Source organism: Clarias gariepinus, chromosome 16 (assembly GCF_024256425.1).
Source record: "Clarias gariepinus isolate MV-2021 ecotype Netherlands chromosome 16, CGAR_prim_01v2, whole genome shotgun sequence".
Classification (NCBI taxonomy): domain Eukaryota; kingdom Metazoa; phylum Chordata; class Actinopteri; order Siluriformes; family Clariidae; genus Clarias; species Clarias gariepinus.
Genome location: NC_071115.1, coordinates 24,245,001 through 24,268,883, shown reverse-complemented (window position 1 = coordinate 24,268,883; position 23,883 = coordinate 24,245,001). Strand labels below are relative to the sequence as shown.

The 23,883-nt window shown below is 38.0% G+C and overlaps 1 protein-coding gene and 1 non-coding gene across 3 annotated transcripts in view; both read left to right on the top strand.

Annotated features, from left to right (window-relative positions):
* Nucleotides 1-3,469: 3,469 nt before the first annotated feature.
* trnap-ugg (transfer RNA proline (anticodon UGG)) lies at nucleotides 3,470-3,541 on the top strand. Its single transcript has one exon. It is a non-coding gene; the product is annotated as a tRNA-Pro (tRNA).
* A 1,280-nt stretch (nucleotides 3,542-4,821) lies between these two features.
* Nucleotides 4,822-23,883, top strand: part of rab28 (RAB28, member RAS oncogene family) — a 36,770-nt gene continuing 17,708 nt past the window's right edge. For both annotated transcript variants that reach the window (XM_053515090.1, XM_053515091.1), the window contains exons 1-2: nucleotides 4,822-5,019; nucleotides 16,890-16,986. In XM_053515090.1, coding sequence (XP_053371065.1) covers nucleotides 4,945-5,019; nucleotides 16,890-16,986 — 172 coding nt within the window. In that variant the 5' untranslated portion in view covers nucleotides 4,822-4,944. The remainder of the gene's footprint in view (nucleotides 5,020-16,889; nucleotides 16,987-23,883) is intronic.

Sequence of the window (23,883 nt, the reverse complement as noted above, 5' to 3'; positions counted from 1 at the left end):
ATATATATATATATATATATATATATATATATATATATATATATATAAAAGGTTGCATATGAAATACGGAAAATTTGTCAACTATATGTCTGCAACAGGAAGTCATTTAGAATCAGAACAAAATTACTCTGCATAGGATCATTGTGTGTGTGTGTGTTTTGAAATGCCGACACCCATGCGCTCTGTGCACGAGAACGCTTGAATTGACTCTATATTGCACGTGGAGGTGCACTGAAGGCCTGGCGCATTTCCCCCTTTAACTTCATCCCCTATAAATAAGTACCCCGATGGTTAAACATTCCGGGAAAAGGCACAGAAATGACCGAGAAGAAAAAAAAAGAAAAACTTGAGGCCTAAAGCCTCTATTAAGTGTGTTTGAGAGTAAAGGAAAGAGAGAGACCGTGCGAGCTAAGTCGCGTCTGGAAGTGATTCGCAGATGGAGCTTCACTTTTGCCACTCAAAATGGTATTGACATTGAGATCATGAGAGATCTTCACACACACACGCACACACACACACACCTCCTTCTTCCCCTCACTTTCAATTAGGTTAAACTCAGTTTAATTCTTAGTTCCTTAGCACGACAAAGCTGTTAAACTCGTCCCAGACTGAGTGAATATAATAATAATAATAATAATAATAATAATAATAATAATAATAATAAAAAAGACGAATTGTTTTTTTTAAATATTTTTTTTAAGAGCATTTTTGGAGCAAATTAAGAAAATAGGCCCTTAATTAATTTCAATTAATTAGTACAATTAACACACACACACACACATGCTGCATTATACCCTCTCTCCCTCTTTCTCACACACATACATACCTCTTTCTTCCCCTCATCTTCAACATAGGGTAAAGTACATTTAATTCACAGATCCTTTGGGCAAGACAAAGCTGCATTTGTGTTAAAATAGTCTTAGACTGAGTGAATATATAATAATAAAAAAATAATAGGAAAGATTATCAAGTGAAAAAAATATGGAACAAAAGAATTAAAAAGGCCATATGTAGCTAAATTAATAAAAAATAATCTGCGTCATTCACTCTTTTTCTCACACACACACACTGCTTTATATACTTGATTAATCAAGTAGTAGTAGCTTAGTAGTTAGTAGTAGTAAAAATGAAAATAATAATAATATGGCTCGCGTAGACGTGTGTGCGTTAGTAAGTGACATGACCAATGTCGCGGTAATTTCCCCGCAGGTTTATCGGGCATTACGTCTCCCTTTCGCTCTGTATATTTACGCAGAGATTGGAGACGTCAAAGGCAATTTGTGCGCACACGCTAATAGAGGCGGCCTGACGGCGTAATGGCGCTTAATCAGGGCGATCATGTCGGCCCGCGCGAGCACGCTGTTGTGCCAGATCAGGTTTCCCGTAATGTCGAGTAATGGCGGCGAAATTGGCGTTTCTTCTCGCGCTCTCGGTAATCCCGCGCGCCTCCGCACCTGCGAGCCATTCCTCCTCCTCCTCTCATCTCGGAGCGCTAGAATTCAATTACACTCTTTAAAAAAAGTTACAACACACGAGCCGTTTTTGTTTCCCAGACAAGTGCAGGTAAGGGAGATCCGACAAACCTCACAGTTTATATCTACAGCTACATATGCGTTAGAATAATAATATTGATCAATTACAATTATATTATTATTATTATTAGTAGTAGTAGTAGTAGTAGTAGTACATTCATTTTGATAAGGAGATTGTGTGTTGTTTGCCTCCAGCTGAGCTGTTCGCACAGGTACACACTCCTATCTCCTACACACTGATTACGAGGTTTACTAATAACCACCGCATTTATAATAATAATAATAATAATAATAATGGGCTGTTTTTATCTATTTATTTAAATGTGTATCTTTTTTATTTGCAACACCTGCTTAACATCGAAAGTAATTAACTAATAATTAATGAACACTAGGTAAAATATTTTGACATGCTAGTAAATGTTGATTGAACAGAGTGCATTGTGCATTAATTGTACAGAAAGACAATAAAAAAAATTAAAACACTAATACATGTATCTGCAGATACAAGGGGAAAAAATAAAAACATTGTACATGTAACTAAAACACAGAATACAAGGGCAAGTTACATCATTTAACATTAAATGTACAATAATATATTTTTTTAAGCCACTTTTAAATGCAGTTTATCTGGAATGCACATATCATAACACCCAGACAGCTCCTTTTCCTTTAGCGTTTTTTTGCAGACAGATTGGTTTTATATAGTTTAATTATTGAACTAATATATATATGTTATAATTTTCTTTCATTTCTCATATAATTCACTAGTGATGTAGCACTATTACATTTAGCCTTCTTCATTTATTGCTGCTCGTTTTAATTATTTATATATATATATAAATAGTAAAAACTTATTATTTTTATTATTTTATGTATTATTTTCGTTATTGCTCGTTTCCATGACCACTCTATATTTTTTCACGTAACACATTTGTGCTATTAATAAAATATTAGTAAAATGATTAACTAATTTGACCAATTAGTATAAATTATTATTATTATAAATGAATAATTATTATAAATAGGGCCCTACTACTACTACTACTAATAATAATAATAATTATTATTATTATTAATATTATTACATACTTATACTATTACACGTTTCTGTTTGTGATTTAAGTCTCACGTTTTTCTGTTTAAAAAAAGTGCAGTTATGATATTCGTCTGCAGCGGGCCTGTATTATTATATTTTATAATTATATGTATGTATACTTTTTTGACACTTTAAAAGTTTGGGTCTATGGAAATTACAGGGATAAATGTAACCATGTATATTTCGTCGTGTTGTTTTATATTAAGGAGGTTTATGTTGTTATATTTGGATAGTTACATTATTGACGTCTATGTTTTAAACAAATTGCACATGGCAAAACATGACAGATACACTATGACCCAAGGAGGCACCTCTGATGTATAAATGCTTTACATAATTACGATTTTTCTTGTTGTTTTTGTTATGTGCACCACCGTGTTGGTTGAAGCTCTTGTGTAGGAGAATGTGCAGGAGTGCGGAGGACTCTCAGGAGGACAGCTCTTCCTCTTCCTATTTTTGTGCCCATCCCGCGGGGACATTGAGCAGTATCCTGTGGGTAAATGGCGGGCATGGTGCTATTAGGCGTTCTGCCTCTGCTGGTGCGCTGTAGTTTAAAATGGATTTTAAAGTAACTTTTATAATAATAACAAAACGGCATTCATTTAGTAACAAAAACTTTTTGACTTCGGAACTATTATTATTATTATTATTTTATTATTATTTTGTACTGAACTGTTCTGCGCACAAGCAACAAGCATTGGAATTGTTTAATTAATTTACTGAAAGCATTATCTGATAGGGATATTTTTCTATCAGAATATGCACACCTTTAAGTTTTAAGTTGAATAAATCTTTTTATGTAAATGTTTTTAGTTTAGTTTCGACGGCGCTTGCGTACAGCGGCTCGTTGGTCTAGGGGTATGATTCTCGCTTTGGGTGCGAGAGGTCCCGGGTTCAAATCCCGGACGAGCCCATATTTTAGGACCAAGTTGTGGCTTAGTTTAATCACATATCGGCATTTGTGGGAATCAGACCCCACCCTGACACAGCTGGGCCCTTATCATTTCCTGCTCCAGCGCCTCTGTGTCATGGCTGAATCTACGCTCAGACACCAGCTTTATAAAAAAATAAAAAAAATAAAAAACTGGAATGAAAGGAAAAATTAGGTGAGTTGCTCGATGTTGTTCAAAATTCTATATTGTTCACAACTGTTCACACACACGAAAAAACATTCTGTATATGATCTGAATAAATCGAATTATTCTGATAAGTTCTGTTTACATATAGGGCACCCAAGGGAAGCTTCTCACTATTTAAGCATGATGCAACTTCATGGACAGATGTGTCGCTCAGCCAGACAGACAGACAGATGTCAACAAACAAATAGATGTATCTTGCTGAGAGAGGGATATGTTCAAAGACAGACAGACAGACAGACAGGTGTGTCTTGCTTATAGCCAGACAGACAGATGTGTCTTGTTGACAAACAGAAAAAGGTAAATAAAAAAAGCCAAAGACAGAATGAGAGACAGATATACATGTCTTGTTGACAGACAGACAGATGTGTCTTGCTGACTGCCTGACAGTCAGAAAGACAGACTATCAAACAGACGGAAAGAGAGACGTGTCTTGCTCGCAGATGTATTTTTTATGACAAAGACGAAAATACAGACAGACGTGTCTTGCTGGCAGGCAGAAAGACAGACTGGCATATAGACAGATAGATATGACTTACTGACAGGCAAACAAACAAAAACAAACAAACATACAGACAGAAGAGAAATTACATTTCATGTTATTTATAATGTTTTTAGTCTTTTTTACTAAGAAAAATGGAATGTGTTATTGCAGATAATTAATAAAATAATAATAAAAAAGAAATAATTATTAAAATAAGCATTTTCTTTATTTAAAACTGGATATTTGTTGAGAGCACACGCAAACTCAAAACACTGCGTTCCCTCGTTCAAATCTCCTGCAGGAACTTTGGTTTCCTTGGCAACGATGAAGCGTCATGGCGGACGAATCCATTTTCCTCCCGTGGGTAGGAACACACATGAAAAAGTCAAAAACGTATTAAAAGTGTGCTTGAACATATTTCTACTTATAGTTTCTGTTAATCAATACATATAAATGTTATATACAAATTGAATAAAAGTAATTTCCAGGGCTCAAATGACGTTATTTATGATCAGAGTTTTGCTATATTCTCCTCCGCATGGTTGGTGCCAGTCTCCGTCTATTTGAGTGAAGATGGCGGCCCGTTGCTTAGCACAAATTGTTGTATGATTAAAACCATAATTTACCAAGCGTTTTACTGATTCAGTTGTTTTATTTGCGTTTTCTCTATATTTTTATACACACACGCCGATAAACATGTCTGACTCGGAGGAAGAGAGCCAGGAGCGGCAGCTGAAGATGGTGTTAATCGGAGACGGAGCTTCGGGAAAGGTGAGGAGGGATTTACGGCAGCTTTGGATGGCATGCTAAATGCTAATGCAGCCTGAGCTAATCTGTTGTATATTATAACGTGTGGATGAAGTTCCTAAATCTTTCGCCTGGGTCAGCGTGCTAAATGTGTACAAAGGCTGATGTAATCCTCATGCTGCACCATGTCGCGTTATAAAGCTGTTAAACGGGCAGATTGTAGCAATATGGAGCATCAACAGATGGACCAGAGTGACTTTATTTAGCAAATGTGTAGAAGTGCACAGCCATGTAAGATGGCATTAATGTGTAAACCTAGAGACAACCAGAGCTACAGAAGTGCAGATTTCAATACAGTACAACAAGACAGTATAAATACTGTACAATACAAACTCCACATACAGCACAGTGTGGTAAAGGGAAGGTTCTGCTGAGCACAGTGAAGCTGTAAAGTTGCCCAGGTAATATAAGATATATAAGAGTATTGGCCGAAAAGTTGTTAAAAATAGCGCAATAGGCTATTATTAATTATAAATAATAATGCATGAATTTTGTTACAGCATTATGTGTGTGTGTGTGTGAGCAAAAGTTGTGCAAATTAGAATAGAGATTTATACAAAAAGAAGGCTTTGATCATGGCATTACAAAATAGGCATTTACATAGTTACAAAATTATATAATCGCTATCAAGCATTGTGGTGATTGGTAGTAATGATCAGCGGTTGGTCTTCAGGAACAGTGGTGATCAGCGGTTGGTCTTCAGGAACAGTGGTGATCAGCGGTTGGTCTTCAGAAACAGTTGGTGATCATTCCTGAAGACCAACCGCTGATCACCAACTGTTCCTGAAGACCAACCGCTGATCACCAACTGTTCCTGAAGACCAATCGCTGATCACCAGTGTTCCTGAAGACCAATCGCTGATCACCACTGTTCCTGAAGACCAACCGCTGATCACCACTGTTCCTGTGGTGATCAGCAATTAATCACTATGAACAGTTTAGTTTAACCAAATGACCAATGCTGTATTAGTTGTCACAGCGTCCGCCTGTGATGGGCGTGTGCCTAAATCTTTGTCGCTCCTTGCTCACTCCATAGGCTCACTAAGTAGGCAGGCTCCATTTCTGCAGGTGTGCAAAGGGGTCGGGCCACTGGAAACAGGCATGGCTGGGGAAAAATCATTGTTAATGCATCTCTGGCTTTTCCCCGCACTATAAAATTAAGACGGGGAGTGTAGCTCTTGGTCTTGGGGGTCTTCAGAGCAGAGTTGTGCCGCGGACACAAGAAGAGTGGCACGTGAGCAGGGTGATGTGACGTGCCCTCTGGACTTCAAAGGCCGTAGGACTAAAAGCCGCTGATGGATCTCCACGTAGAAGATGGTAGTTAAAATACTGTGCAAGCTTGCACTGCACCCCAGAGAGGTTCAGGATCTTGCTGCCAAAGAGGGAAAAAAGTCGCTGTTCCTTCATGCTATGGCCCTCCCATTTCCGGCCGGGAAAGCCGCCCAGTCGCAGGACTTCAGATGGATTCTCGTCAGAGGCCACACCCAAAGAAGAGCTGAGGGGCTGGTTGGCCAAGTCAGCAGGAAGAAGTGCTCAGGGAGCATGCAGGAGCCACTACCAATGTGGGCCCACTTTGTCAAACTGCCTGCCACCATCGCTCGCCTGCCTTGTGCCCGCTGGACACAGCCTTCAGACCTGCATGCACTTTAACAATTTTTTTCTTCCCTTTTTGCATTTTCCGCCCTCCTTAAATCCTTTTCCTTCCTAATTTCTCTAAATTAAGATTGCCTTTTGTCTGTGTATCCGTGGTGCCACCTGTGTATAAAACTCTTTATACAGTTTGACTCTCATAACCAAATTTAGTGATGGAGTGAAGTTTTGTAACATAGGGCTAGAGGTAAATGAACAAAAGGTCTACCTTTTAAAACACTTAAGTGTAGACATCAGCAAGTTTATTTTAGTGGATTTAAAGAATGCAGTGTAGAGTTACTCGCTGTGACCACACACACCACAATGCAACTGATATGCAAAATAGAATCAAACAGCGACAACATTCTTTTACTACAAATGGGCTGTAGCTATGATGTTTGCCCCTTTTGCATTGATCCACAGTTATATGTCCATTGCGTGTGTAATGCAGTAACACTATCTATCTGCTGTGTCTGCAAATATTTGTATCTGTATTCAAATTTGAACCAGAAGTGGTAATGGCTTGGACTGGAAGTTCAGCCTGGCCTGTCTGGTCTTGCACTTGTTCTTCCTCAACCTCGCCACTTAAGTTGATGGTTGGTCTGAAGTAGAGATGGAATAGTTTATGGCTATGTTCACATTTCAAGTCATATTTTCCAATTCCAATCTTGGAGACAAGAACCGCTATTAAGAGTTTGCAAAAAAAATGGCATGACCATAAATAGGCCATTCATGCTCAAATACCCTCTAATGGGGCTGAATTAAAACTATTCTGAAAAGAAGAGTAAAAATTCCTTCAAATATATGTAAAGACTCATTGCAAGTTTTTCGCAAACTCAGATTAATAGCAGTTTTTGTCTCCATGAATATGAGTCCAGTACCATACCAGTTATGAGATTTAGGGTCTCAATTCCCAATGATTTAGATCTCAATTCTGACTGAGTTCTGCAAAGCAGCGACAGACCATCATACTACCACCACCATGTTTGACTGTAGACCGGATGTTCTTTATATGAAATTATGTGTTAGTTTTTGTATTGGGACATACACCTTTCAAAAAGTTAAACTTTTGTCTTATCAGTCCACAGAATAGTTGCCCCAAAGCCTTAAGAATAATCAAGATAATATATATTTTTTCCAAATATGAGAAGACCCTTTGTGTTCCTTTTCAGTCAGCAGTGGCTTTCGCCTTGGAACTCTCCCATATGCAATTTTCGCTCAGTTTCTTTAGGATTGTTAAAACATGAACACTGATCTTAACTAAAGTGAGTGAGGCCTGCAGTTCTTTAGATGTTGTTTTTGGTGCTTTTATGAGCTCCTAAGTGAATCGTCATTTTGCTCTTGGAGTAATTTTGATAGGCCAGTCACTTCTGGCAAGGCTCACAACTGTTCCAAGTTTTCTCGCAGTGGATTCGCTCGAGTCGAGCCTAAAAATGTTAGCCTTTGCAACTCTTTCCAGACTGATCAAGTCAAGTGGGCTTTTATTGTCATTTCAACCATGTACAGTTCAGTACACAGTGCAACCAAACAACCTTCCTCCAGGACCAAGGTGCTACATACAACATGAATTAACAACATAAATTAACAGAAGTAACTAGCCAAGACAAATAATTAGCTGACTAGCTAAGACAAATTAACACCCTAAATTAACAAAACTATCTAAGAACTCTACAAAAGACAAAAAAGACGGCAAAAGACAGCATAAAGTGCATATGCAAATGTGCACTGGACAACACAAGCAACAACATGGCACATTTCTTGTTGAAGTTGCAGGAAAGATAGAAAAACTGTGGAAAATTGCTAGATTTTGTTCTTCTAAGTGAGAGTGTGTGCGCATATGTGTGTTTGTCAGCCCAATCCTTTTTTATTGAGCGGCCGGATAGCTAATGGGAAGAAGCTGGTGCACAATCAATTACTTTGTTTCTCATCTGTGTTTGGAATTCTGTAGATCGCGGCATGTGGTGTTGCATTTTGAGATCTGTCAGCGTGCTTTACTTTGTCCGGCAGGTTCTATTTAAGTGATTTCTTGATTCAACAGTCCAGGTAGTAATCAGGCTGGGTGTGGCAAGTTAAATCTTAACTCCAAAAATCTGGGTAATCACTAGGGATGCACCGAAATTTCGGCCGCCGAAAATTTTCGGCCGAAATAGCATTATCGGTTTCGGCCGAAACGTAAGAAAGCGCAGAAAATAAAAGCCGAAATTGTCGCCACGCCTCTCCCATCCTCCCGTCTCGTTCGCGCTGTCATTACGCATCAAACACGGAGTATGTCGGCGGTTTGGAAGCACTTCAAAGTTTCAGATGAGGACAGCAAAGTTGCAATATGCAAGATTTTTTTAATACAAACAAAAAGAAAAAATTTAAACATGTTTTTTTAATGAAGCCAGTTTCGGTATCGGTTTTCGGCCAAGTGCATCCAAAAATTTCGGTTTCGTTTTCGGCCCAGAATTTTCATTTCGGTGCATCCCTAGTAATCACCATCTTTACCAGGGATGCACCGAATGTTATTATTCAGCCGAAAATAGGCAAAAAAGCACTTTCGGTGTTCGGCCGAATAAGTAAAAAGGCCGAATAAATTTAGCCGAACAATGACGTTTTTAACCCGCGTAGAGTGAGAGGCGTGCGCAGTGTCAGCAGTGTGGAAGCACTTTAAAGTGTCAGAGAAAGAAGCAAAAACCGCCGTTTGCAGACACTTTTCTGCTGAATTGTCCAGAGGGGTGCATCTGCAAAAACGTACAGCACTTCAAGTTTAATTTATCACTTAAAATCAAGACACCCCGAACATCATGCAGAGTACGAGAAAGACACGGCGGCGGCTACGGCAACAGCAGCGAATCCACATTTTTTTCAGCAGTCAGTTATAGCCCTAACATAGGCTATTCAAGAAGGGGGGCTTCAAAGATAGCCAAATAAAAAGATTTTTTTATTTTACTAATTTATTTATTTTAAGTTATAGTGTGCTTTGTTTGTATAATATCTGCTGGAATGTAAAAAAAAATGTTCAGTGTTAAATAAATATTTTGAAATTGTATTTTTGTTATTTGATTTATTTTTCTGAAAAGCAACACAAAATAGTAAAAAGCAAATTTTTACTATTTAATAAATAATTAATATAAATTGGCAAAATAAATGAAAAAAAATGCAAAACACCGCGTTCGGTCTTCGGCCTTCGGCCAAGCATTTCATCATTGTTCGGCTTCGGCCAAGAATTTCATTTCGGTGCATCCCTAATCTTTTCATGATTTAACTTTTTCACATTGGGCCAGGAAGGTTTGGACAGGTTTTCACTTAATAAAGCATTATTTACAAAACTGCATTTAGCTTTATATATATATTAATTTTTTTGTAATATAATTTTTTTTAATGATATCAAAAAATTTGCAAATATGCAAAAAAAGAAAAAAAAAAAGACATACTTTTTCCACAGCACTGTATCCAATCTAGGACTATAAATTGTATCTAAAAAACATCGCTCTAAAAAAAATCTGATCTGTGTCACATTAGGGTAAAACTGCATTTGCATTTGAGGCACTTCAGGCTGGTAACCTAAATTAATTTAGTTGTTTCTATAAATATAAACACTAGTAGCCTAATTTAAATCAACACAACCCTGGCCAGGCAAGTAGAAAGGAGCAAACATTACAGTAAAACCTACAAACAGTTCTGGCAAGCTTTCTAAAGGAAAAAAAGTCTTTTCCTGTTTATTGTATTCAAGTATGTCTAGAAGCTCCCTCCATGTGTGCTTTAGTTAGATAACTAGCCTAGATAATTTGCTGTCTACATATTACGTTGATCATTTGCAGCATTTGGCTCAGGGTTAATTCTGGCATGCTTAGTCAGATACTTAGCCAGAGTTTATACCCAATTTGCTTATGCTGACAAATTTAAAAAATGTGGAGTGAATCTCCAAATGGAAGCTGGACGTGAGCCTAGTGTGGTCACAAATGAGGGGGATAAACGAGTCTGGGCACAGATGATCTTGTGGTGTGGGAGGGTAAATAAATGGGGGCGCGGACGATGCTGTGGTGTGTGATGGTAAATGAACGTGGGCACAAACGATTTGTTCAAGTGAAAGGGTAAATCCTTCAATCTAAGCCTACCAATCTCCAATTACACACCATAAGCCTTTCAGTCTCACTCCAAAACTAACAAATGCTTCATGTTCAGTTTTTATCACTAAAAACCTTTTCTGTCGTATGAACGAAACATAATATATCTAATGCTGCATTTATGGTGCCTTTTATTTAGTATTTTGTAAGTTACATCATTTTCCACCCCTGCACATTTGATGTGAGAAGCCGAGGAACAAAACATTGACGCAGTATTTTGGACTGAAATAGCATTACAGTGACAACAGCAGGCAATAGCGGGTGGAGTAGGTAGTGTAACAACAAGCTACGTGAATAGGTCTGGGTTGCGCTGGCTACAAACTAGCTGGGTAAGGTTAGTGCTAATGATTTGATGATTAGCTTCGTAAAAACAAAAGGCAACAAGTATTGTCAATGTTCTATATTTAACCAAGAACTGTCTGAGTATTAAGTGATCTGACCACCAATGCTGGTTTAATGTGAAGAAACTGGTAGTTAAGAAGATCAATTTGACAAGTGGAGGTTTCAAGGTAAGTGGGCGGTTTTGTGGGACTTCACCTCAAACCATTGTTACATTACACATGGTTTAAAGTGAAGTCCCCCAAAATACACGGTTACAAGACACTCCTGTTTCTCCCTTTTCCATCCCAATCCGAATTGATCACAATCCCTACCGAGGTCCTCACTTATCAAAAACATTACCCAATACAAATGTTCAGAAAACTCCCCCCGCCACAATTATATCTATTGATTTTACCTTCAGACAAAACACAGATATCTGGTTATTATATAAAATCATGAATTGCCAAAAGCATGTCCAGGTCTCGTAAAAGTCCTCAATTTCCGCCTTTACCAGACAAGTTTATCTTTCCGAAGCCAAGTTACAAAACATCTCCCTGATCTCCTGAACTGAAGTAGGTCCTTGAATGTCCTTCTGTGTTAAGGCAATAACATGCTTGGCTTGTAACAAGCAGAAATTAATCAGCCTTTTCTGTCTTTCATTCACCAAAGAATACACAATTTTACATTTTTTGTTTTACGAGAACAGCACTTTCTATGACCCCCCCCCAGGATTTTAGAATTTTACTCACACTCCCACAACTAATGAAACAGTTTACCTACTTTATTATTAAATGTAATACATTTATCCAGAATGCCGGAGTTATACTTATGCAGTTTTACAGGAGTAATATACATTCTGTGAAGCCATTTTTATTGCAACAACCTGAACCCAGTGCTAATTCCAGAAATCTCATCTGAATAGTATTTAAGTTGAATGTTGGTTTAGTGGCAGATCTTTTTTGTTATTGCTACATTTCTTTCTGAAATAACATTATACTACTGTAAGACATGTAACAGACTTGACTTACATCTTACCCCGCTTTTGAAATGCTTAAGCACGCACACTCGTGCTCACTCGCGTGCACATACACATACACGCACATGATCTTGCCCAGACACTTTCCAAGTGTATCAGTAGCAGACATGATAAGTGATGAGTGGATTACAGGAATGAAGGCTATTTTTAACAAAGATAGGCAGTGTTTTTATCTGTCTGTCTTTTTAAACCTGTTAATGCTGCCTCAAGCTTTAGTCCTTAAACTAAACCAAATCCCTGACAGCAAATCTTAAAGTCAAAAGCTAAACTACTAGGCAGATGATGGCACTATGCTGAAATAACTTTAAAAATTATTCTAGTCTAAGGTTGACGTTTCAACTTTAAATGTTAATTTCTTCATATGTTCTAGAGTTTTATTCTAAGTTTCTTTTTGCATTTTTTTCCACCAAACTTTGGTTTTATTGGTTTTGGCACTTGAACAATTATTATTTTTTTTTTTGGAAAGCCAGATGTAATGATAAACAAGCTTGGTGAGTGCTTACAGAAGGATCTTCTGTAACAACAACTCTTCATTCAACTTATAAAAACCCATGCATGGCCGATTCCTAAACTCCTGGCACAGGTGGCTATGGTTTGAGCCGGTACTAAGCGGAATTCATGATGCTGTTAATCCTCACAAGAGCCATCAATCCTCAGAAAAAGCAGTAACATCACATTTAACAATATTTATTAGGTACGCTTCCTCATATCAAACACTCCAGTATTTTTCAACTGTGCGCTCATTTTATGGGTTGCTCTTTTATTTGAGGGGAAACAGGAAATAGTTAAAGGTAACAATGTCGTTTCTAGAGACTGACAGCAAAACTGCTTCAACCTCTTCAGACTCACAGATGCGAACACTTGTTCACTCCTAAGGGCAATTTAGGGTATCTGGTTCACCTGTCACCACTGGAAGGTAGGAGTAAAACCATGACACAAGGAGAACACGTGAAACCCCACACAATTAGTAACCAGAGCTTAGGATAGAACCTCAGACCCCTCTAGGACATCAACACTATCTGCTGCACCACCATGCCACCCAGAATCTAAATAACTCAGTTATTTAACTACAAGGTTTTTACGAGAATGGTTTTTAATGGCTAGGTTAGTATACAAGTTAAAATTTTGGACTAGACTAGTGGTCTACTCAGGAAAAAAAAAATCTCTTCGTTGAGAAGTTGTAAACCTCCTCGGAAAGGCTGCTATGAAAATAACGGATTATGTTGGCTTTTGGTGACTTTCAGTGTGTTTATATTGTTATTGTTAATATTGTTATACTAAATGTGTAAAAATGATAACAAATAGTGAAGTTTAATCATAATTCTGGAATTGGCTGGATATTCGGGCTATATGGATATATGGGGATGGATGAATAGACAGAAGAGAAGGAGTGCTCAGGAAACAAGTAAGAACGATAGGTAGATGAACCAAGAAATAGTCTCTGAAGATAGATTGTGAAATAAAAATGAAAAAGTAGCAAAAACTTTCTAATATAGGAAGAAAGAGGTGGTATTCCCAAGATGCACTTAAGGGCAATAATCAAGTCTTTCTGCTACATTACGTTGAGGTAGAGCTCATCTCGGCACACAAAGAACCTTACACTTAACCCACTTTTGTTGAGTATTGTGGTTCAGCTAAGGATTGTGTTACTGCAGCGTAACTGCTGTATGTGAGCACACCACCATGCCAAACCTCTGAGCTACAGTATGTGTGTCTGTATGTGTGGTTATCAATAACCATTTGCAGGCTTCTCAGTATGAGTCAACACTACTTTCCCAGCGTCAGAGTAATGGAACTAAACCAAGCACACACAAACGGAGGGTAGTATGGTGGTTTAGTGTGTACCGATTTATAGTCCCTTTTGGGCTTGGTTGTTCACTTGTGGTGTTTCAAGGCAGAGAGTGGGAGTTGTGTGTGGTTGGTTTGCTTGTGTAGGCTGTTTTTGTAGAGTTTGGCTACACACACACACACACTCACACACACACACAAGAGCCATACACACTAACAGTCATCCATTGATGGCATTATAAATTGTGCACTAGTGGTTCCTATACTGGTACCAAAACAGGTAAACAGGTTACACCCTATAACTTTTTTTTTTTGGTAACTTTTATATACAAGTTTTCGTCAGTATTTATGCCCCCATAGCATATCTCTGGTTCACCTTGCTCAAGACGCAGACAGTTTACTCAAGTACAGAGACACAATATGCAGATAAGTTAAACTATGATACCACCTTCTGATGACGCTCTCCCACATGTGATCTGCTCTGTTAGATGTGTGCAATAGACTGTTTAACTTCAGTCCTGCTTGCTTCCCTCCTGCCTACCCCACCAAACACTCCTGACAATCTTGTCTGCTCCTGTAGATTGTCTTGACCAATCCTGCATGTTCCTGCAGACTATCTTGACAAATACTGCCTGCTCCTGCAGATAATTGAACCACTCCCCCCCTTTCCCACAGATATTTACAAAATGTTTAACAATCCCAATCACTCCTAGAGAAAGTCTTGACCAATCCTGCCAACGCATGCGGACTCTCTTTACGCATCCTGCCACGTCAACAGAAAGTTTATTAATTCCTGCTGCTTTCTACACATTCTTGACCAATCTCACACACTCCAACAGACCCTGTTGATTAACTTTATTTACTCCTTCAGAGATTCTGACCAATGCCACCAACTTCCACGGAGACTCTTGACCACTTGTCTGCCCAGTATCATCTACTGATGTGTAGACTCTTGACCAATCCTTTCTGATTATACAAAAAGTTCAACCTATTCCACCCTTTCCCACAGGCACTCTTGACCAATTGTTTTCGCCCAATTGTGTCCGCCCAATTGTGTCTGCCCAATTCCACCTACTCCCACATGAAATCTTGACCAGTCCTTTCTGCTACCTTCAAGTATGACTTTGTGACTCAGAGTGACGCAGTGCTTCAGCGCTCACCCTACCATCCGGAGATCGCTGCCCGGGTGATGCTGTAGCCTCTCGCAACCACGCCCCCTCCTTCCCAGAAAATCAGTTTTTCCCACTCCCGCACAAAGTTTGACCAATTTCTTCCACTCCTGCACAAAGTTTGACCCAGTTTTTCCCCACTCTTGCACAAAGGTTTGACCAGTTTTTCCCACTTCTGTACAAAATTTGGCCAATACCTCCCACTCCTGCACAAAGTTTGACCCAGTTTTTCCCAGTCCTGCACAAAGGTTTGACCAGTTTTTCCCACTCTTGCACAAAGGTTTGACCAGTTTTTCCCACTCTTGCACAAAGGTTTGACCAGTTTTTCCCACTCTTGCACAAAGGTTTGACCAGTTTTTCCCAATTCTGTACAAAATTTGGCCAATCCCTCCCACTCCTGCACAAAGTTTAACCAGTTTTTCTCATTCCTTCACAAACATTGACCAATCACTCCCACTTCTTCACAAAATTCGCCAGTCTTTTCCACTCCCACTGACACTCATGACCCTCTGATTTCTGCAGATTTCTCCAACCCTGTCTGCCCCATCAGAATTTTTTGTCAATCCCTTCAGCCCCTGCAGAAAGTTTGGCCAATCCCTTCTACTCCTGAAGACACCCACGACCAATCCCATGTGCTCTTGCAGAATGTTTGACTAATCTTAGCCACTCCCACATTCACTCTTAACCAATCTTGAGTGTTTACAAAATGTTTGGCCACTCCCTTTTGCTCGCACACAAACTTTGACCAATCCCAACCAATAGTACAAATACCTTTGACAAATCCCACTCACTCCTGCAGACATGCTTGACCAGTCTCTAACCGGTCATTAAGGTTTTGGCCAAGGGAACATGGAAGACTGCACTTTTAGGTTTCGAAGTAGCACCCCATCTGTGGCGTCCTGTATTCAGATATGGGTCGGGTGTGTGTTTATTTCCCTCGGAAAGCAAAAGCAGTGCGAACATGGTACATGAACAACATAAGCATATTGACAGAGAGAGCATGTGTGTGTCCATTAATTAATGTTGTGGAGTGCGGGAATATTTATCAGATTTATATAGGAATTAAGTGTGTGGTTTTCTGTGTGTATATGTGTAGTTGGACTGATGAGAGACATGAAGTGAGTCACTCTGTCATCAGTCAGAATGGATGCTGGCACAAACATAGTGCGCTTTGCCTTTTCCCACACACACACACACACAGCCTACACTCTACACTGTTTTTGAGTGAGTGCTACATTGAGTTATGTGGTGTGTGTCGGGCGTGCACGCTCACTCACAGCTGTACTTCTAATAGGCTCTGATGTTCTGAATTAAGAAGCTGTCAATCAAAAGTGATGTCATACTCAAATACTAACCACACTACGCACATACACACTCAGCGTGGGAAGGCCTGCGTCAATTTTTTCATTTTTTTTATTTAGCTCACTGGCAGAAGAACCAAAGTGACCAGAGTGACCGAGTGTTCCAACAGCAACATGGACAGCCGTGTGTGTTTTGAAGAGTGTGTTTTAAAGTGTGTGTTTTTTTTGGCGTGAGGTAGGCTTAAAGGAGGATTTGTTTGCTTACCATGTCCTTTTGGGTTTCACAGAGCTGGACACAGAATAATACGAAAACAGGATTTTTGTAAACTGGTATATTGCGAAATAATATTTGCAAGACGTTACATGAGAAATTTATAACTAAAGTGAAAATAAAGGGGTTGCCTGTGAAACGGGCTAAAATGAAGACTTACTGTTTGTCTGTCTGTCTGTCTGTCGCTCTCCCTCTCTCTCTCTCTCTCAGACGTCACTCGCCACTCGTTTTGCGCAGGAAGCCTTCGGGAAGCAATACAAACAGACGATAGGGCTCGACTTCTTCCTCAAGAGAATCACACTGCCAGGTGAGACACACTCACAGAGACACAGACACGCATACATGCTAAGGTTTCACTGGAGCGCTGAGGGAGGTGAAAGTGAAGATGATAGTGCTCAGAGTTATTAACACTTCATTCCAACCTGCACAGGCACATTGCAAGGAGAACACAAGTGCACTAAGAATTCCACCTTCCTGCCAAGGCCGAGTCCCATTTAACAAATTTATTAGATGGTATGAAGATTTACAGATATTCAGTGATATCGTGACGCGAGAACATGTTTCTTTAGCATTGTTTTTGGAAAGAATCTCAAGTGTCAGCACTTAGTACCAGTCAGATTTCAAGCTGTAACTTTAAAGGTCCCATATTTTTACTGTTTATTTAACAAGTTAACACAGGTCTCAGAGCTCCCCCGAAGTGTGTGTTCGTGCTCCAGCTGAAATAACCCTCAGATAATGCACTATTCATATCTCAAACACTCTCTAATTCTCTTCTTTCTTGAAGTGCACTATTCCAGTTTCTGTGTAAATAAGCTACTTCCCAACAGCCCAACGGCATAACAGCAGAGGGCCCTTCTTATATGACGTCACAATAGGGGGAGATTCTGTATGACTTGATTATATATAAAAACAGGAGTTTTATTTATGCTTGTTTACACTGGAGTCCCATCAGAGTAAATTTCGCACAATACAGTAGATATCTTTTATATTTTTCGAATTCTCTTACCTTGTAAATAATTTTTTTTTCTGGCTAACATAGAAATAGGAAAATAGATTATTGTTTATTGCTGTTATAATGTTCAGGGTGGCCGTAGCTTTTTTTCATAGATATTCCACAAAATTCTCATATATTATGCTCTATATTTGTGTCTCCAAAATTTGTCTGTTAATTTTCCAGTTGAAATTTAACACAGATTTTGCATTGATGTTTTAAATGAACTGTTTGAATGACTCACTGCGGAAGTGCTTCTTCTTCTTAACCAAGAAGAATACAGAGACTTACTTAACTTAAGTTTGGGACATCATTGTTGCAAAACAAGCAGAAAAAAAAGTTTTCCAGTAACACATGTATTGTGTGTATTGAAGAGTTTCTGTTTATGATAACAGAATATCATGTTGAGCAATTTATAAATCCAAAAACACAACTAAGAGCTGATATTGTCTAAGTTAGACATTGGCGCATAATTGAAAACCTATCCATCTTTAGCTTAAGAAACAGACGGACCAGAGATGGAACTCCACATCAGTCCAGTTTTAAAACCGTAGCTCCCATTTTAAATTCTATATAATTTAAATTGACATCATCACAAAATAACACTCTTATAACCACATACGTATACTGGATCTGAATGCAATACAAGCTACTGTATCAATAGCCATATTAACCCCAGTGCGTCCAAGTTCATCAAACGTGCTTAACGAACATCAACACTTCCAGCTTTCACACTTTTTTTCTTAGAATTTTGCCTTGTTGAGAAAGCAGTCTGATGTAAAATGTTTAACACACAAACACATACAACTTTGGGGTTGAGCTGTCAAAACATTTCCACTGTAAATAAATTATAGGCACTGCTGCTTCATCATGAAAAAAAAAAAAAATCCTGCACAAAGCCCTGAACCAGAGTGGGGTCTTAGCACTGTTATTCCCCAGGGATCTCAAAGGACAAATCAAAATCAAAAAAGAAAACCTACAAATTTAACGAAGAACAAAGACGCGCACACACACACACACACACACACACGCACACACACACACACACACACACACACACACACACACACACTAGAAGGGGCTCAAAAAATGACTAAAAACTGATAATTTTTAAAAATATATATATTTCTTTTAAAAATAACCATAAACAAAAAACAATTGTATCCAATTGTATTTAAAATGTATCCATTTTCATTAAAGGTAATTAAGTGCCTTTACAGTAATGTTGACCATTAAGTGCATAAACACGCGTTAAGTGCATTACCCGTTAAGTGCATAAACATTTATATTAAAACATACTGTATGTCATCATGCCATATTGTACTACAGGATGGGCCATGGAAAAGTCGACCGCCTCCAATACCAGTGTCCAGCACTTTGGAGGATTGAGTAGCCCTTTGCAGTCCGTCTGGTGACGTGATGTCGCCCAGTGTGCAGTGTTCCAGCTTTATTTTGCCTTCCTATTCCACTTTCTCATTTATCTTGTCATGCTATTGCTGGAGGCGGGCTAGTTTTCACTGGCCCACCCTGTATATTGCTTATATATTGCATTGCATTTTTGCTTGTATCTTAAATTCTTTGATTCTCGTCATTTTTTTATTTTCACTGCATTTCAGATTTGTTCTTTCCTTTTCCAAAACCTTGACACACTGATTTTTCACACAAAATCTCAGCTAAACTGTGCATACTGTGCTGAGTTGTAACTTTTTAATTGTAATGTGTTTTTTTTTCTATATAATATTAATAATCTAATAATATATAGTAAATAATTCATTAGAGGAACAGAAGAAAAACAATAAGAAGCAGAAGAAACTCTTCTTTGTCACCTGTAAGTTAATGTGCAGTAAAATATGTTAATTAATTAATCAATTAATTAATTTAAAAATTTTTATATTCTGCTTTTTTAGGAATCTGGGGTCTGAGCGCAGGGGGAGTTAAGGGCCTTGCTCAAGGGCCCAACAGGTGCAGCTTGGTGTCTCAGGGGCTTAAACACCCAGAGCCTTAACCCACTTTACATATACTTTACATCTACGCTACATTACAAGCACTTTACATATATATTACAATAAATCCATGTGCCATAACATAGCTTAAAGTTTGTCACTCCAATCGATCAGCCATAATCACTTAATTCTTACAGATCGGTTGTCTCTCAACTGGCCGATCACATAAACCGATATTATTGAGATGAAGCAAAATACACAAGTCGACAGCCACATCAACATGCCGTCACAAGTCTGGGAATGTTACCAAGTCTCTTGAAAAGATGTCAGATTTGCAATATGCAAAGTTTTTTTTCTAAAGGGGGGATGTCTGTCAAAAGCTTTTACACAACAAACCTTATTCGCCACTTAAGAACAACACAGCGTGAATAATTTGAGCATGCAAAGTTATCCGCGTTGGCGGCAGCCAAATCTTGTAAGTCGACCCATATTCAACCACCTGTAGCAGAAGCTCTTAAAATGCTCGAGCCTCACTCTGCAAAGAGTAAAAAGGCTAAAACCATTATCACATAAATAATAATGAAGAGTAAAATAAAGAGCGGTTCCCAGCTCTGGTTGTGGCAGCCCTGGTTTACCTTACCGCTTCATGCATGCGGGCTGACAGTGAGCTGCTATTCAGCACAGCTGCACACATTCTGGATGATAAGAGGCTCGCCGCTTACTAATGAGTAGCCATGATTGGCTCGCCCAATACAAAGTGACTGATGTGGGTGTTTATTTCAAAACGTTTCGTGCAGAGTTTTCATTTGTTATTCATTGACGCAGCCTTGTTCCATGTGCTACCTGTTATAGCGAGTGAGTATAGCAGGACAGTCGCATTTCAGATAATAAGCATTTCGGTGTGTGTGAGAGGTTAACGGGAAGAGAATGGAATATGTTTCCTTGCAATAAATAGATCTTAGATCTTAGATCTTAATTATATCTGTATAGTTTAGAATTATTTTTTTACTGCTATAAAATAACCTAAAGTCTTATCCACCTGAGCCACCACTCCACTTATAAATACCAAAATAAACAGAACACTTTAAAAGGAAGACCCCACCATACACCTGTGATCGGTATCAGCTTGTTCTGATTTCTGATCGATGATCGCTCCCCAGACCACTGACTTTCTGGTGCAAGCTTATTTCTCACCTATATTTTGCAGATAATAATAGCTGTGTTTATTTATTCACCGTGTATGTGGAGTTTTCCTGACACCTTCTGAATGCCCGAATTCATCAATAGGTCTAGACAGAGCGTGTGTATTTTTCATGACAGTAGTGCAGAGAAATGTCTCCGGCTTCCCGAGCACACTGCATTTATTTTCCGCGCCTTTCCCATGCACGCCGAAGTGAGCGGCGAGGGCTTTTTGTTTTTGTTTTCACGCTTCCGTGCAACATAACTCAGCCGTGTGTGTCTGTGTGTGTGTGCGCGCGTTCTCTTTTTCAGCAGATGGAATTTGCTCACCGTGAAGGCTCGAGTTGTGGATGTGTGGGGTAATTATGGAGCGTTTTGTGTTTCTGTATGAACCAGTCACAAGCTGCGAGATGAACACACTTCACGGTGTGTTACAGCGGGTGGACATGTGCATGTGTGTGTGATGTATAGTCTGAAGGAACTGAGCCGTGAGTTGGAACTCTCCGTTACGGCATTTCAATTTTTTTTTCTGCTAAAATTGTACGTTTCGATGTGTGTCTTTTAGTGTTATTTAAGAAAATATATATAGTGTAAAAGAAAAAAAAGATTCAAAGAAGTGATGGAATGCTGTCGATAATGATGTTGTAATGTGTCAAAAGCTGACCAATTTGCGTCTTTGTGATCGAGTTGCAATTCAAGTTACAATGGGCAGTTCTTGCATGTCCATATGTGATGAAGTGTAGTGTGGAGTAAGAGGGGAAACAATTAGAGTTAAGGCAAAAGAACTTTTAGACAATCTGTCCTCATTCTTTTTCTACGTCTCTTATGCGTCACACACCCATTCAGTTTCCGCTCTCAATCTGTCCTTAATTATATGCAATTACATTAGTAAATTACTGTTTTTTTTAAACATTATATATAAAGTGAGAAAGAATTAGTTTATGAATATAAAGTGTAAAAATAAGTTTATTCTATAAGCCCACCTGACATTTCTGAATGATTTTACATTCCATTAGTGAAACTTATCTTGACACAGTATTTCAACATGAAATATTTGACAGTACTCATTCCATAATTAGTAAATTGTTAGAGTGGGCCATGGAGCTCAGAAGTTACTGAATTGGCTTTGAATTAGATGATTTAAAATTTTTTTATTTGTTTGATCTGATACTAGAACTCTAGTTGAATTGAAGAACTTCTTGTTGCATTCAATTTCTACGAGTACTCTACAATCCTAATCCAATCTTAATAATATAATATAATATAATATAATATAATATAATATAATATAATATAATATAATATAATTTAAGTGATTCTAAAGCTCGTTTCTGCAAGTTATTGTAATCAGTATAATAATTTGAAAAATTTCAGTGATTGAAATCAAGAATGTTGACTCGAATTTTAACAAAAAATTGTTGGAATCCAACCAAAAACACTTATTTGAATTTTCAAACTTGTTTAAGAGCAAGAGTTTCTTAAACCTTTTGGCCACACAGTCCTAAATAGCCATTATGAATTTTGTTTTAAAAATTCCAGTGTAAATTAAGACTATTGCAAAATTTCAACATTTTATTATTTCACTAACATATGTATCATAAGTAACTAAAACATTCCTTGCATCGGGTTGCTTCTTTTTTATTTTTTGGAAGAAGAAGGAAAGTAAGCGTTTCCTGACGCAGCTTGTTAAAATGTTTTAAAGCATGTTTGAAGAGGTGTGGGTCTTTCTGCTATTACATCCTATACAGGACACCCTTGAACAATACATAAGGAATTTAAACACGCTGGGTGTATTGATTTAGGAAAATAAGCCACGGCTGGGTAGCATGATACCGCCTGACACGAAGCAATCTGGTTTGTACTGAACTTGTACTCTGTCCGGAGGATTAAGAAGTCATATATGCTTTAGTTGAAGCGTCAGCGCCAGAAATCCCTGTCTGTATGTTTTTTTTTTTTTTTTTTTTGAGTCAAATAGTAAAATATTTAGCGATTTCCTGCTTAGTGACGGTAAACAGACTATGCACTTATTTAGGAAATCCAAAAGACTGGTAGGCAAAACAGGAAATACATCTTTATAATTATTATTATAATATAGATTTTTTTAATTAAATGAGGGGATTGTAAGTTTAATTTGTAAATCAGGTCATGTTTTTGTTCGTATGATTCTTACGTTGTCTTAAGTTTAACTTGATTTTGTTTCTAACCATAAGTGGCTCAGTAGTTAGTGATGTCGGATTTAAAACTGTGTCCTACGTACAGTTTCAGCACCAGTGTGCTTTCAGACGTTTATCTACGTGGTGTTTGCAATCAGGTATATAAAAGGACTAATATTTCACAAGGCATGCCATTTCGGGGAAATTAATCCACTATTAAGTTGGGGCTAAAATGGCATTTTGTCAGCAAGTATTTATTTTTTTAAAATTTTATTTTTATAAAAAAAAATGTGTGCCTTTTTTCTGATGGTCACATGACAGCATCAACGATGGTATGACTACTGACCTCTTTAAAGGAAACAAAATAAAACACGTTGCTGCAATAATTCATCTCGAATTCTAAAAAGCGGCACAGTTAACAACTGTGTATATGTTTTTGGAGCCCTGTATATTTCAATGTCTGTGCAACTCCATTTATTACAGATATTAGAAGCTATGAGATGTCTCGTCCTCACCAGCCATTCTCTTTTCATCTGTCTTGAAATGAATAATGTTTGAAATACGGACGTTTGAGTTGTTGATGACGTCCCTGGTGCTGAAAACAGTCACATGTTGAAAAACGTATAATTACAGCTTTTTTTTTTTTACTTAAAATTTTCCTAAATAAACGTCTCACAATATCAATATTTTTTTATTTATTTATAATTTTTTAACCAACCAACTAGACGATCAAAAATCTTAATTTTTATGATTAGTTTTTGGAATTCTTGCTGCATAAATTGTAGTTGTTTCTGGTTGTGTAATATTTTCCTAAAATTCTGCCATTTAAATTAGTTTACTTCTATAACCTAGCTTTAGCGTACTGTAGAAATGTAAGTGGTTTGTATCTAGAGCTCCAGTTGATTTGATTTTGGAAAGCTGCTTGTTTTTACTGTAGG